This window comes from Antrostomus carolinensis, unplaced genomic scaffold (assembly GCF_000700745.2).
Source record: "Antrostomus carolinensis isolate BGI_N321 unplaced genomic scaffold, ASM70074v2 scaffold35795, whole genome shotgun sequence".
Lineage (NCBI taxonomy): Eukaryota > Metazoa > Chordata > Aves > Caprimulgiformes > Caprimulgidae > Antrostomus > Antrostomus carolinensis.
The window spans coordinates 11,607-28,117 of NW_010319020.1; the positions used below are offsets into that span (position 1 = coordinate 11,607).

Sequence of the window (16,511 nt, forward strand, 5' to 3'; positions counted from 1 at the left end):
AGTGCAGAATATCTTTACAGTTATAAGAAAGATAAAATCTCATCACAGAATAATTCATACAGCTACTGACATATTTCTCCTTCTTGCTTTATATGTAAAATAAAACACAATTAAGTTCTTGGGACTTTTAATATTGCCAACTGCTACAGAATATAAGTACCTTCAAGTAAATTATAACTATATACCATAGTTCTCTAGAGACTTCAGCAAGATCTGCCTGCTCTCTTTTCTGTGCATAGACCTTGAAACCCTGATGATGTTGAGAGCGCTTTTCTCACCGAGTCTTTAAAACATCTCTGGTTTAAGTTAACTGGACCTTAATGTTTCGACAAGGACACAAAACCTTTTCAGCTTTTCACAGATCAAGAAGCTGAGAATGAAATGCTATTTGTTACAGCCCCTTTACTTTGACAGTGTAATGGACAATTAATTTTTGTGTTAAGTTCTATCACATCTTTGACAAAATCATTGTTTCCTATGAAGTCTCCAGCAATTATGTTAACACATTCTTTTTTTGGTCCTGGATACTGCTTCTTTATCCAGATTTTCAGGCATGGAAGACTCCGGAGTGTCATTTTTTTCAATGATCCAAATGGGTGTACGAGAATATACTTCAAATTTTCAGTAAGGTTAATCCCCGCTACAAAAAATTTTTCTGAAACAAAAATCAGAAGGTAACAGTAAATATTCCTTTGAGGCGAACAGAAACTGCTCTGCATTGTCTTAACTCCAGCTCTCTTTCCTCCAGGAATCATTAAAATACCAACTTCACACTCTTCCTGTATTGTTTCATATCCCTAGAACTGCTTCAGTAGACTGTGTCCCCTTGTTGCAACTGCCAGCTGTAGTTACTGAACCAAGCTCAGTTATTGAACTGTTGCAGTTCAGTTAAATTTATCTAAATTATTCATTGCAGACTAAAGGTTCTCCACTAACTAGTCCCCCTTTGTAAATTATGTTTGTTTCTGTAAGGGTTGCTTCCAAAAGCTAAGCCTTCCCCCAGGATGAACAGGAACACGGGGTGTACCTACACGAGTGTTTTCCTTTGGCTTTGAAGCAGTTCTCGCCTTCGTCACCCCACGTGTGCACATCACAGAGCTGTGTCAGAGGTTATGAACTTAAATTTCTTTCAGCTTAAGAGTACACTACCACACTTGAGTGCTGCTACTTCCTGATGTAGCCGTGTCCTTCACGCACCATTCTTGTAGGGGTTTGTTTCTTTTCACCACAAGGCTAGCATCGTGCACTTCCCTCATTGTCGGCACTAAAGCAGCAAGCTCTGGGTTAAGGAAGCAGTCTCCTACCTATGAGATGGGCATGACAAGTGAAGCACCTGCCACAATTTATATAGTCTGTGCATGTACATATAGTGACGTGTGCATTTGCACCACCAAAGATGAACGTTGCACTCACCCATGGCTGGGCAGAGCACTCAGCAACACGGGCACGTCTCACGCACACAGCATGCACAAAGTGGCTATATCTCGTAATGCTACGATGGCCCAAAGCCCTATTTGTTTTGCATTGCTGTACCTGCCCCTTGTTTCCTCCAAGCAACAAACTGTGCCTACCTGGACGGCCCATCCGCTTCATGTGCTCTAAATACTGGATAAGGGCGCGAGTGGCAGTTTTGTTCCCCCACCAGTACGGGATCGCGGGCCACAGCTCACAGTGCTTCTCCACTTCCATGCCCTCTTCGTACGAGAGTATAACCTGATGGCCACCCTGCCACATGGTCCGCAGTGTTGGCACCACCTAAGAGAAAGTGTGTGCAGGTTGAAGTCAACAACACAGCAGCGTTCCCAAAGTTCAAATACAGACGTGTGACATCGCCTTGGTAGAGAGGCACAGATTCAGTGGAAATACGGCTTTTAAGCGTACAGCCCAGTAGGTCATTGGCTGCGTTACAAGCTGCGGGGGCAATAGGAGCCTAGGAACTTCTGCAGATTCCTCCTTTCCTCAAACAATTCAACTGTGGTGAAGTACATAACTCAAGGTCTTACATCTGTGTCACAAGACACCATCCCCGTGTCAGCCCTCATGCACAGACCACTGCTGAAAATTTGTTGGACGAGGAAGACATGGGCCATTTGGTGAAAGGAGGTAGAAGGGAGGCAAAGCCCTACACGCAGCTGTAGGAACACAGACACAGAGAAATAAAAATCATTTTGGCAAATGCCCCACATTGATCCAAACTGGTCACTGTAGCCATCAAAGAAAACTGAACTGCTTAAGACTTGGTAAGATTAAATATTAGTCTTCAACAGATAAGTTAATTCTGATTTCTCCAAGTGGAATGTTTCTGAAATTGGGATGCTCCAGACATTTTGAATTGAGAGGGGGGAAGACTTGAGTCAGAAACCTTCTCAGACAGACAGATGGACCTAAACAAGTCTGTTAAATTTAAGTCTTTCAATATGAAATAACATCTCCCAGTCCTCAAAAGTTACCGTTAGACAGAATTGAGGCCCTCTGGCTAGTTTTATTTGTAAACCCAACATATTTAACAGGTATTGTCTTTTTAAGAATGTTGTGGTTAAAAGCTCTGTCTGTTGCTTGTGAAAAGGAAATGGTGGCTTTTTGATGTTCCAATTAACTTATTAATTAAAATAAAAGCCAAAGGCAGTTGAAAATGTTTTATGTAAATCTTTGAAGAGAGCCAAGGGTTGAATGAACATGGGAATCTCTTAGTTCATCCAAGAAAGATAAAGTGCAAGCCCCAATTAGGTCAGAAAATACTGCAAAATTAAGACACAGACTACTCAAACTACAAAAATTTGTGGCTGACAGAAGCCTTTGCTTTACTCCAGCTGCCTTTCTAAGGCTGACACCTCTTAAAAAAAAAAAAAAAGGTGTGGGATAGGAGCCAAAACGAAAAAGCTACCAGAAATGTGTACATGAAAACAAGTGCTTATTTCACAAACAAAGCAGAAATGACACCATAGATGTCTAACAAGGGATTTTTAAACCCTAGTAATCCAGATCAAAGGAAGACACCTCGAATAGTTACGGCAATTAAAATTTTAAACACAATGTAATGTTGTCACTCTGTGGCGTGTGCCAGTACTGCATACAGAGCTCTACTTAGCAGTTGCTTCACAAATACTTTGACACTTCCTTTTGTATGACAACAGAGTTGCAGCCTTGAAAGACAGTAGATACCAGATTATTTTAGAATAAGTGAGCAAGCACTTGGCTATTTGATGTCAAATCAGAATCTGTGATCCTGAAAAACCCCATGCTCCCTGACCTGCAACCATACCACTTGCGAAAATGGTGAGATCCATTGTGCTGATCACAGAACCTGTAGAAATAAAGTCTTCCTGCTTGAAGGAAGTACTTGGCTTCCCTTTTCTCCAGTGCCCCTCCTCCCTCCCCGTGGACAGGCGGGTGATTTCAAACCATTTGTTCATCACATTTGTTCAACAAACTATCAGCAGCAGCTTGGCCCTTTTGCAATTCATAATATTTTCTTTTTTAAGAGCTGGCCATGTGTCTGAAAGCAAACTTGACTCTCTTCTCCGGTACTGCTCTGCTCATCCACAAGTTATGCATCCAAGTTATTTGGGGAAACAATAAAACAGTGTCACTCAGGTCTTCAGTTATTCAGCTGAGGCCTGAATATTCAGAATCCCCTAGTTTTGCTGAGAATTGTTCTATTTTAACTCTGCTGTACAAAATGCTTTGAAATGGTAATACTCAGTGTTACTGATACACCAGCTTCAAAGGCTGAATTCGAATCGCAAACAGGGTCATCATTATCCTGCACTCCTCACATCTCCAGAGAAAAACCCTCTGTTCCTGCGCATCTTTGAAATGTTAATTGTTTAACTACTAAAAGCTCCCACACCTTATAAAAAAGAGGAAGCTAAAAATTTCAACTGCTAAAATTTAGCAATTAAATAATTTCTGATTATTTCGATTAAGGCTTTTCTGGAGGTTTGGGTGACTGAAAGCATATTAGGCTGGTGGGAAGGTGAGCTCCAGCTGACATCCAGGAAAGAAAGTCAATGCCACCAGAAATGCACTGAGGGCAGAGATGCTATTAAGAGGGACCTCGACAGGCTGGAGACATGGGCTGTCAGAAACCTCATGAAGCTCAACAAAGGCAAACACAAAGTCCTGCACCTGAACGGACTAATCCCACACACCAGGACAGACTGTGGGCAGCTAGCTAGAAAGCTGCTTTGCAATAAAGAACCTGGAGGTTCTAGAGGACATCAAGCTGAACATGGGCCAGCAGTGTGCCCACAGGGCAAAGGTCAACTGCAAACTGGGCTGTAATTAGTAAAGACACAGACATCAAGTGAAGAGAAAGGGTTCTAGGGTTCTTCCCTTCTATTCAGCAGTTTTGGGACCACATCTCAAGTACTGTCTCCAGCTAGGGCATCCCCAGTAAAAAAAGTCACTGATGTGCTGGAGTTGAATCCAGCAGCATGCAAGCAGAGCGAGCAGAGGCTGGAGCATGACATGCAAAGGATGGGCTGAGGGAGCTGGGTCTGTTTAGCATGAAGTAAAGACTATGTACAGGTCTCACTGCTGTCTGCAAATACACAACAGGCAGAAATAGAGAAGACTCCTTAGATATGCACAGCAAAAGGATGAAAGTCCACAGACACAAGTTACAGCAAGAGAGATTCTGATCAGAAAGATAAGGAAAACAATTTTTCTGTGAGAGTGGTCAGTGTTGGACCAGGCTGTATAGAAAGGTTGTGGAATCTCCACCCTTGGAGATATTCAAGAATGGACAGGACACAGCCCAACATAACTTTGAGGTAAGTTGGTCCTGCTTTGCATGCTAGTGTTGGATCAGACAACCTTCCAAGGTCACTTCAAACTTAAACTATTATAAACAGCATAAAAATTCATTTATAATTACTGCTGTGAAAAGACAGAAAATTGATTATTTAAATTCTATAAATATGGTATGGACTATATTTATAACACACACATATAACTTCTTTTCTTTTTTTAAAAAAAGAAAAAAACAAAACAAAAAAACTCAGACAGGACACTGGATGATAGTTGTGTCCCTACTGTTGTCCCTCAACTCAACAAATAGGATAGTCAAATTTAATTCCCTCCTCCACACTGTGGGGTGTAGGTTTGCTCCTCAATTTTATTAAGTAAAGACTTATCTCTGATGCAGCAAATGTTACTTTTCCTAGGTTAAAAATACAATGAAAGTAGAATATATCTAAAAATGTGGAATCAAAGACCTTACCATAATATATCATTCTTAAAAGGGGGGGTGGGGGGGGAAAGGATCACATACTTACATTTCTGGGACACAGTTTACACTGGAAAATCTCTTTTATAGAGGCAATAAGATGACAATGAAGTTTCCTGGTTAATCCATCAAAATTCCTGCAGGCTAAGATAACAACTTCCCGAGGATGAGTTTCCAACCACCTTAACACTTCCCACAGAATATCCTACAAGAGAGAATGTCACAGCAACTTAGAAAATAATCTATACTACGCAGGGGAAAGGACATAAAACCAACAGAGCATTGATAGTGGGGTCAACTCGCAATCACAACAATGAAAATCAGCGTAGGTTTCTGGAGGATGTCCATCTCACTGCCCGCAAGGTGGTCAAGAGGGATGTACACCAGGAAAACCTACTTTCTGTGGGTCTGTGCTGGTTTTGCTCTGGATGTGGTTCTAGAACACTACACTTAACAGCTTTGTAATTTGTTCTCCTATTCCTACTGCCTAGAGGCAAGTTATAGCAGTAAACCCATCTCCCCAAGCTTCTTTAAGGACCAAAAGTGTATTAGCAGCAAACTCAAAACCAGGGAAAAGTTCTGTGCTTGCTTAAACATAACAGGACCCATTTTCCCCATTTGTTATGGGCAATGACAACTTCTTGAAGACCATGTATAACTAGCGGGGTAGTCAGGCACTACACCTAACTGTTTACATGAGCATGCCAGTCACCGTGATATCTCAACACATGAAGGGTTCAGACTCATGAGCATGAAACTGAAGTTTAGCCAGTTAATCTACAAATGAAAAGCTGCATTAGCTGGCTGTGCCTGGCCATACAGGTCCCAGCAAATGGAAAGGAGATGAAAACTACTCCACTGTGACAGCACACATGCAGAGAGATTCACAATAGTTTCTCCACAGCAGCTGACAGTAATTTGATCATGGGATCCAGACTTGACTCCCTCCACCTTTCAGTGTAATAATTTTTCCTCAAAAAAAAAAAAAAAAGCTTCTGTGATTTTATTAGGCTTTTAGTACCTTATTCTCTTTAATAACTTCTGTCCCTACCAGGGAAACAGGACTGCCCTGGGTAGCACCCTGAGACAACACAAGATGCACCCCAGAAACATCAGGCACTTGGTAGGGATTGGCAGTGGAGAGCAAGACACATCAACTCTAGTTTGAGGGTGAGGAATTGATTAATGCTCCAGTCTCGCCTGCAGCTGCTGAAACTAACTTCCAGCCCTGCTGATTTTCCCTAGTTTGAAGTCCTCACATTAGGAAAACAAATAACCTACTCAGAAAACCTTGGGCCAGCATTTTCAGATTATGATGGCCCTTAAATAAAAGAAACAGCACTGTTTTTATAGCTCTTCCCAAAGGTAAGGACAATACCTGTACAGTAACAGTTGTGTAAACCATATGCACAAAGTACAAATTCATAGATGGATCATTAGCCTTGTGGGCAATCCTGAAATCCAGGTATCTAACTCCAGCCTCAAGTTGCTCCGTCACAGTCAGTACCTGAAAGGTGAAACAGAAGACAAAGGTCCTGAGAGCTTGGAAGAGGTTTGTTTCTTTAGTTTAGGAAGTTGAAAAAGATGTACAAAGTTAACACTATGACATTTTTCATAGGTCTTTCATCTTTAAAATGGCACTATATGACACCAAGTTGAAACTTTGAAGTATTCTACTCTCCAACAAGGGGGATCCCAACTTCCCTCTGGCATATACTGCAGGTACGGATTAGATTAGTTTCAGACCTCTGCCCTTGTTGTGTTCTAAAAGTTAAAGACCCATTACCCTGTGCATAAATACATAATTGCTCTTCACAAGACTACTTGTATGAACAAAAACTGCAGGATCAGCACCTTAGAAATGCTGTATTTATTTTATTAGATCAAAGAGTTTACCATGGTTGTCTCTGCGGAGCTCACTCATCCTCAACAGAAGGAAAAACAAAAACAGAAAAAAGTACTGGCTATTGTTCTTTTTCAAGATAAAGTATCTTTAAAAGTTAAAATTAACCTGTAGAAGTGCTACAAAAAAGAAGTCCTCCTCTATTTCCAGTTCTCTCAGAGCTCTTCTGCTGGATTTGAGGGCTGAATGGAACAGGCGATAAAGCTGAGTTTCTGGGGCAAAAATTCCCAAATGAGATGTCTCTTATCTATATTAAGGCTCTCTTTGCATAAGAAAATAGAATCAACTTAATTAAATACATTTAAACACTAATTTGTCTCAGTTCAACTTGCTATGGACAACACTTTCAGATTTCAGAAAACATACTGCTTGCTTTCTGAACTGGACTGATTTAAGTCAGAAAGGATTCAACAAAAGCTAAATCAGTACAAGGCACTGCACCTGAATAACCACATTCATAGCTTTAGGGCTGAGACACAGCTTAAGACACACAGCAAGGATGCTCACCCTGCCTAGTGTCAACCATCTAACTTTCTGCTCTTAAGATGGGAATTTAATCTCCCCAGGCTGTGCCTGAGCTGCAGGGCTGGGGAGCATCCCAGCCCCACATGCCCCAGGCTGCGGGTGGTGCGGGGGCTCCGGCCAGCAGCTCCCTCTGTGCCTACTTGGTCTCCACCAGGCTGGAACAGTTGGAGTAGTGATCCATGCCCAAATTCCACCTCGACTTGCAGCACACTAGAGATGGGAGTGTATATGGCTGTAGGTCATATACAACCTTTGTGGCCAGAAAGAGAACCAGCTTAAATAGCTGCTCTGAACCACCCTTTGGATTAATTAATTTCTTTCTGTTGACTGTATAGCAAAACTAGACAACTTCAACTCTCTAATTAGTCACCTGGGTTTGGATACTGAATTAGACAGTGTGAACATTGCTCCCCAAGGGCAAAATTTAAGAGGAAGCCTTGGGGAGCAACGCTGCTCAGTGCAGCAATCTCACACCAGACATCCAGGGCATGAGTGGAAGTTACACAGCTGACGTCAGCCATTGTGCAGGAAAGATTTGGGCATCTAGACTGACATCCATAACAGCCAGGGCTCAAACCAGGCACTGTGTCCTAGGCAGGGGCCATCCAGGAACCTGTGGGTCCCACCATTGGTAGGGCTCCTTGATGTCTGTTCTGGATACCAATGGGTGGAGTCACCTCCTCGCAAAGATACCTCAAGCACCCCAGAGCTGAGGAGAGGCAGAATTGCAGCCGTGCCTCTTCCCCAGCACCGCTGGGTCACTTCCCACTCGGTACGCTGGGTTCAGACCAGAAAAATGACTATAATGATGTAAGGAGCTTGTTTGTCACTAACAGGTTCACTTCACTGGCCAGTAACCCACAAGTTAGGAGGTATCTAAATCTTTCATTGGCTTAAATCCCAAAGCAAAAAGCAGTTCAAGACAAGGCACTGTGCTAAGCAAGCGCCTTTCCACATCAACCCATCACTGCCATACACATTCGATATCTGGTAGCGTCTAAGGCTTCAGTTTGCCAGGGCTGCTCAAATACAACAAAAGAAGCCTAGGCATAATTACTAACATTTATCAATTATTCAGTTTTCATTCCCTAATAAGGAAGTAATCCTTCAGTTACAACAAAAGCAGAAAGATTTTTTTGTACCTATTTGATGCCAGGAAAGTCTGTTCTTTAGAAAAATCTTCAAAAGCTCTAGCTTAAAACATAATCCCAAATTTTACCTTTAACATATATTTTTGAGGAACAAAGAGATAACTACTAGCTTAATATTTAGACATTTTAAAAAATTAACTAAACCTTAGGTGAGGGACCACACCTTCATTCTCTTAATCTTTATGGAAAAAAATTCCCTTCAACAAGATTTTTGTCTCTGCTGCCAAGTGAAATACTTGCACAGTATAGATGGGGAAAATGACTAACATCTCACACAACAGTGATGGTAAAAGTGACAAGCATTAAAAAAAAAAAACTGCAAGAGAACAACCTCTTTTGATTATAGTAATATTAAGATGAATTTCTAGTACCCAGTGGTCAGCTTTAAGCAACATCTTTGTCTAAGTATCATCCCTGCCTCACCTACACGCTTTTTCCCCCACAATAAGCTGTGGTATGTATGGCACCTATCTCATATCCCAGTGTGCTGGTTTTGGCTGGGGTAGCATTCAATTTCTTCATAGTAGATAGTATGGGGCTGTGTTTTGGATTTGTGCTGAAAACCGTTTTGATAACACAGGGATGTTTTCACTATTGCTGAGCAGTGCTTGCACAGACTCAAGGCCTCTTCTGCTTCTCACCCCATCCTACCAGTGCATGGGCTGGGGGTGCTCAAGGAGTTGGGAAGGGACACAGCTGGGACAGCTGATCCCAGCTGACCAAAGGGATATCCTATACCATATGATGTCATACTCAGCATTTAAAGCTGGAGGAAGAAGAAGGAAGGGGGGGATGTTCCGAGTGACAGCACTTGTCCTCCCAAGTAAGCATTACGTGTGATGGAGCCCTGCTCTCCTGGAGATGGCTGAACATCTGCCTGCTGATGGGAAGTGGTGAACGAATTCCTTGTCTTGCTCTCGTGGATTTTGTTTTACCTATTAAACTGTCTTTATCTCAACCCATGAGTTTTCTCACTTTTACCCTTTCGATTCTCTCCCCCATCCCATGGCAGGGAGTGAGCAAGCAGCTGGGTGGTACTTAGTTGCCAGCTGGGGTTAAACCACGACACCCAAGCACGGTATCTCATGAGAGTGGAGATTTCTGGGCAGCAGGCTATTTTTTCATTGTGCACAGAAGAGCATGACCACCCTCAGCACTGCAGCACAAGCCTCAACTTGCCAGGCACGACAAGAATGCTAGACAACAGTTACCTGTGTTGTAGACCACTTCATGATAATGGGGTGCACAATGCAGGGCATACATTTGTTTAAAAACTTCACCACCTTGGACTCATTGCCACTAACAGTAGAGTTTTTATCCAAGCAGTAGGTCATAGTGTCATGACTTCCTGTAGAATACAAAAATAAATGTACAGAAAATGTCATTTCTCAACTACTCAAGCACCACAATATGTGGTTATATTGCGTGCACACACCTGACATGACACTCCCTTTACAAATTACACACCTATATTGCTTGACAGCCTAGGTAGTTATGGCAAAAAGGTGGGCTCTTCTACAGAGGATGCTCACATTACATTAAAAAGCTTAGTGTTAAATCCTCATGAAGGGAAGGTACTAAGACTTTTCAATGAAGCAGTCCCCATCTACACTACACATCATTGTTCTTTGCCTCAAACCACAATAAAATGACCTGTTTCAACTAGCATCTTCCACTGAAATAATTACCTTGATGTGTAAATCCACTTTTTCTCAGGGAATAAAGAGCTGAAGGCTGAATTTACCTAGAATTTGTCTTGTTTTCAGAGTTGTCCAAATGCAGGATTTCATACTCTAATCCAATCATCTCTGTACTGGAAAATAATCTTCTTACAGCTTTGACTGGACCAACTCCTAACATGGCACTTCAAGCATGTATATCTTAAACATCTGCTAAAAATGCCTTCCTGAACTAAACACACACATTCCCTACAAAAACAACATTAAAAGGTGGACACTTGAAGGTTTCAGAAGCAAATCCAATCTAAGTCTACATGTGATGGATGGACAAGATCCATCTTTTAGGGACTTCAAAAATTACCCAACTCTTTCCAGCACAGGGAATAACATAGGAGCAAGCTTAAGCATCAGAGCCAAGTACAGCCTGCCCAAGTATTGGACAACTTTGAAGTCTTAATACTCTGACACACCTCTTGCATCATGTTTAGATTAAACTCTGTTGCAACGCACAATTTCTTCAGGACAGATAGCCAGGGATTTTGCTAGTTTTTTCTGTTTCATTATTTCTTCTAATTTTCTAAAGCATCAACAAGAAAAGCTAACAACTCACTTAAGTTGCTTGCTAGGATCTTTACAGAGTATTTGCATATCATTTTGGTTTCTAAGTCTCCTGTCAAACAAATTGTTCACTGGTGCTAGGAACTGCCTTCTTGAATGATCAGTCTTACTGGTGCCAATGGCAATATTTCTATTAGCCAAAGAAGGACAAGATTGTATTTGCAATAAAGAAAATTCTTTTAAACTCTCAATAATAGTTAAAAGTCACACTAAATTTTTTTCACCATTTAAAATCTGGTTTCTGCTGTTTTCCTGCTTTAAACACCCAAACCAAGATTGATGGAAGATCAATAATGAGGGCATACAATCAAACAAGTTTGTCTTACAAGATGTAAGAGTCAAACCATTATGAATCCTCATGGACCAAATCCAAGTGTGAGAGAAGTGAACAGGATTCCATCAACGGGCATTGCACCTACTGATGCCAATCAGCAAACACATAGTAATATTTAGGAGCCTTCTTGTGATGTGATGTCAGTGAGTTACAGTAATGAAAGAAAGATGGGTATATCCATGATGCAACAAATATGATGCAAAGATTGTGAGTTAGCACCAAACCAGGTAGCTTCAGAGCTTGTAGCAACACCTCTCTGGCAGCACTGTGCTGAACCTGGTACAAACACAACACTAATTACTTGCTTTATCTCCTCGGCATGCTTTTGGAATGCGCTCTCTCACGTTTCTTGGTTTCTTACATGCGTTGTTGTCTTCTCTATCTAAGATAAGCTTCTATTTCCAAACCCAGCTTCCCCCAGTCATAGCTCCCTTTGAAAACCTGCCAGAGCTGTCTTGACCTGGTTGGTCTTGATCTGCTTTTGTTCTGACCTGGACTAGACTAGTTTCGTAGGTCAACTGGACAGCCACCAAAATCTTCCAAGCTAATAGCCTGAAATGCTCTGTAAAAGTCCTCTAATGTTTGCTGAAATGGGCTTGTCCTCAACTATTCTTTTCTTCCTGACTGTCTTCCATGCAGGCATATTCATAAGAACAACAAACATTCACAAGAATAACAAGGTCACCATTAATGGAAGAGCCAGGAAGTCAAAGGCACAAATCAGCAGGTCCTCAGCTTTCTACAAAGTCCAAGAAACACCACTGTAAAAGCTTTTTTTAGAAACATGTTTCCTTTTCCACCAAAAAAACCCACTGAGCATGCTACTGACTTTTTGAAGGATTTTGCAAGGCAGAGGAAGAAGAGAACATGACCTTCTTTCTTCTGTCATAAGAGAGATACTTATTTTATTCTCTTGACAGCGAAATAAAATATAGATTTTCTTTATAATATGTTTAGATTAAGCTCTGTTGCAACTCACAATCTCTTCAGGACAGGTAATAATTGGTCCTGGGGTGTTCTTACATAGGCTTTATCCAAAACTGAGAAGTGCTCTTGTTTTGATGTCAATATCAATTTAAATTACATATCCAAGAGGTCACCATATTTCTGGTTTTCAGTTTTAATAAAAACTCCACACTCCATTAGTTCATAAAGGACAGGGGAAAAAAACACCAAAATCTACCACAGTTCTTGGGTCCTCTCAGGGCTCCACCCACTGAAGACAAAACTTGATTTTTCCCACTATCTCTAAATACATGACTTTGCTAATGTCAACCTAGGATCTTGGAGCCCTCATAATCATCTACATGCTGTGCTGCTTTCCACCCAAACTACCTGTCGAATCTACAGGTGTGATAAAAAACATGGGCTAGACTTTTCTTTAGTACCATTTTCATTGTGGAGGCAAAGGGAATCACTCAAGAGCTGACAGTCCTCCAGTGCCTCCCCTCATGCCAGTGAAAACTGGCCCTCCTGGAGCTTCTTTGGATAGAATGAGAAAAAAAGAAAATATATATATAATCACCTATTCAAGGCAGCACAGAGAAGTAATAATACAACCAAAGTAAGGCTAGTGATACACAGGTCTGAAGGTCGTACCAATGAGGACATCAGCTACAGCACAGATGTATTTATCCATAACAGGATAAATCCATTTTTTTAAATCCAGGTCATGCAGAAAAGTCACACTTTGCATTAATAAAAATATATGTTAATTAAAAATTCCCCATCCTGCTTTTTTCATACCTTCCCAGTCCCTTTTAAACAGTACAAAGAAATAAATAATAAGGTAAAATGTAATTTCTCTCCTTTTAAAATCATTTTAGTACATAACAAATAACAGGAACAAAATAGGAAAATTTCATCATGGCCCAAATAAGCAAATGCTCAGATTATTAACACTGATCTAACGAGATGATGCACGGTGACTGCAAAAAAGTCCCTCTTTGTTTCCTTCCCTCAAAAAAAAAAAAAAATTTCCCCTCCCCTCTAAGAAATCCCAAACATTACAGACTAAAAGTATTCACATGCATGCACACGCCACACAAAACCTCCCCCAAGCCCTTCTCCCACACACTGACCCAAATAATAAACGTAGCCATCCTGAAATGGGACAAGCAGGATGCTCCAATGTTTAAATGGCACGCTAACAAAACAGGGGAGAACAAAAGCTCATCTTTACCTGGAAGAGCTAAGTTATAGAGGGGAATATCCCAGAGCTTCTCCGGTAATTGTGACATCCATTGAGCATTTTCATGGCACACATGAATGCAGGTTTGCAAAGGGCCTTCCATTAGTGCCTGATCTAGGACTTCATGGGATGTTCTGGGAGGAAAAAAGAAAATAATAAACAATTGCATATACTGTGGTGGAATTAATGTCATTGCACCTGTGCAGAATGAATTGATACATGCTATAAATGACAACCTTTCTCTCAAGTAGATTCAGAAAAATGTCAAGAGCTTCTCAGCCACAACATACACTGCTTTTGATAACATAGTCTCCCAGCTCAATGCCAAGAGAGGGCTCCAGCTTCAAGCTTATAAATCGACCAATTGAAAGAAAAAATAGAGCCAAGACAAATATGTGCAGATTCGTTGGTATGGAGAAATTACTATCTACATTGCCTATTGCAACATCATGAAAAGTAACCTACCTGCAGTGTGAAACATCTGTTCCCCAACCCTTTGCAGCCCCAGGAGCACAGCAGTGGAACCGATGGGAGGACCAGGACAGGGGCTGGGTCTGTGACCCTCAGTTCAGCTGCCACAATACCACAACAACACCTCTATGAAAAGCCTTGACAGAGATGTCAGGACATTGGATTTTCAGATCATGCTGTCTTCTGGGGTCAAAGAGGAAAACCTCCATCTCTTTATTGCCTGTTTTGAGAAAATCTCTTCATGTCTGATCTTATCATCCCTGCCAAGCCCATGATCACAAATACATCAGTTTTATCAGACCTTCCTCAACACTACTCTGGAACTGTTGCTCAGATACAAACCCCTCTGGGATCTTCTGCAAAATTTGCAATGGTCATGCAGGAGTGTCAGTGGGTGAAACCCAGCTGAGAAATCATGGTCACCACCAGGGCCTACTAGAGTTACCCTGTTCATTTTTAATTTTACATTCTCCTAGATGATGCAGAACACAAAGATGAGTTCTCCAAACCATTTTTTTTTTTCCTAGGATGTTCCTGAAGTTCAGGTGGTGGTTTTGAGGATGAAAGCCTTCCTCCTTTTCACTGTTTTCAAGGCTTTGGCTATTTTCTCACAGCTATGTAGTGGGACACTTTCTTCTGGATCACAGCACAATGATTAATCATCCTATATTAATACCATACCTTCCTTTTTAAAAAACCTGTCACAGAATGATCCCTCCTTGTTTGCTACAGCAACAGCAGTCAGATATATATTTGTACAGGTTTTGTGCTCTGCCAAATACCCTCACTGGTCCCCACTCACTTTTACTGCACTTCAGCACATTCATTCCTGAGATTGCTTCCCCCCAAGGTATTCTTCGGGTTGCCTTTGGGAGGTGGGTGGTTTTTCTGGATTTACAGGTGAGACATGTTGTTTATATGAAGAACATTTCCTTAAATATGTTGCAATAGATTTTTTTTTTTTTTGCAGTCACATAGGGTCATTTGAAAGGCAACTTTGGGAATTGCATTCCTAAGTTTTATGTCCATACCGCACATAACAGATACAATCTGCTTTTATACCTGCCACATAACATCACTCTTCCAGCCTACCTTGCTGTGCCTTTTGTGTGGCTTTGAACTGGTCTCTGAGTGTTGTCACCCCAGTTAAGATAAGAACAGAACTGTGCCAGCTGAGGGAAATGCCCAGCCACGCCTGGCACAGTGACACAGGCTGCACGTGTCCTGTGTGTAACCTGGGGATTTCTTCCTGATGAAAAGCAGCTACCTCACAGGTTATCCATATGCACAAGGCCATTGCACAAGCAGGAAGGAAGTGGTTTAAACCCCCTCTTGCTCCCTTTGTCTCCTCATTTAAAAAAAACACATACAACTTATATTTGATGGGCCTGGTGCAAAGCCCAGAGGAAAAACTCCCATGGATTTATTTAGGAAAAAAAAAAAAAATGCAGATCTTTTCCTTCTGCATAAGCAAATGGTCTCCAGATGCCCCATCTGGTATTCTTATTCGTGGAAAGAGGTTCAGCTCTCAGTTAGATCAACTCACTCATCCTCTGGCTCTGCAATTTAACGTGCTGAGCTTCTGCCTCCTGCAGACCCCCTTGCTCTGACAGCAGAGGTCTGCAGGTAACCTTGTCCCCTTTTTGCTGTGTTTCACGCTTTCTCAGACTGCGCGCTGCCGCTCGCCCAGCGCCGCTCTGCTCTAGTCTATGTGCCACGTAGCGTCAGCACGGACATGGGCTGCAGAAGCTTGAAACAACATCGCTACTTAGTAGTTGCAAAAGACTGGATAGTCTTTCTCCTCTCCCAGCTCTGAAGCTGGCAGGAGCTGTGAGGCTGCAACACTGCAGAATATGGCAGCAATTATGCAGGACTTGTACATCAATTAGAAACCTAACTATAAGCACTGCTTTTTTTTTCTTTTTTTCTTGGGATCCACAGCTCCCTTTCCAGAGCTTTTGGGGCTCCCTAACTCCTCTGTTCCCCAAAGCCACCCACCATCCCTCAGAGCAGGCAGCAGGGACCCCTAAGCCCCACTGACCAGCCACACCTCAGTCTGGCACAAGCTCTTTTGCACAGACAACGCTCCCAGGACACGTCCAACTATACAGCTGTACCTGCTGCCCCCCTCTCCTACCCTGGGCTCACACAGGCACAGTCCCATGGCTACAGAAAAAAAACCCTGGTTTTCTGCTCTGCCATGCTACCCCTTAAACCAATTCACCACTGATTCAGGACAGCCCAACACTGAGAAAGCCCCTGCAGAGGCAGCAAGCCCTGTGATCAGCTTTGCTGGGCTGTACAACAGACCTCTCAGAGTTGCCTGGACAAAACAAATGAGCAGCAGGTTCTCAGCCTGGCACAAGCTGTCATCGTTGTCCCAGGACCAGGGACACTTCAGAAGGAGTG

General features: G+C 42.0%; 1 protein-coding gene across 1 annotated transcript; it reads right to left on the reverse strand.

Moving 5' to 3' along the window:
* Nucleotides 1–362: 362 nt before the first annotated feature.
* PLCXD1 (phosphatidylinositol specific phospholipase C X domain containing 1) lies at nucleotides 363–13,758 on the reverse strand. Its single transcript, XM_010169128.2, has 6 exons — nucleotides 13,623–13,758; nucleotides 10,021–10,157; nucleotides 6,609–6,737; nucleotides 5,280–5,435; nucleotides 1,572–1,755; nucleotides 363–655 (listed from the first exon to the last, which is right to left on the reverse strand). Exons 1-6 carry the CDS (start codon nucleotides 13,732–13,734, stop codon nucleotides 363–365), a joined length of 1,011 nt encoding a protein of 336 aa, XP_010167430.1. The 5' UTR covers nucleotides 13,735–13,758.
* Between the last annotated feature and the right edge of the window lie 2,753 nt (nucleotides 13,759–16,511).

Excerpts from the sequence above, each read along its gene's own strand:
- PLCXD1 (XM_010169128.2), bottom strand. The coding sequence starts at position 13,734 with ATGGAAGGCCCTTTGCAAACCTGCATTCATGTGTGCCATGAAAATGCT. Across the intron at positions 10,158-13,622 it reads CTATAACTTAGCTCTTCCAG|GAAGTCATGACACTATGACC; the intron begins GTAAAGATGAGC and ends TGTATTCTACAG. Across the intron at positions 656-1,571 it reads GAAGCGGATGGGCCGTCCAG|AAAAATTTTTTGTAGCGGGG; the intron begins GTAGGCACAGTT and ends TTTTTGTTTCAG.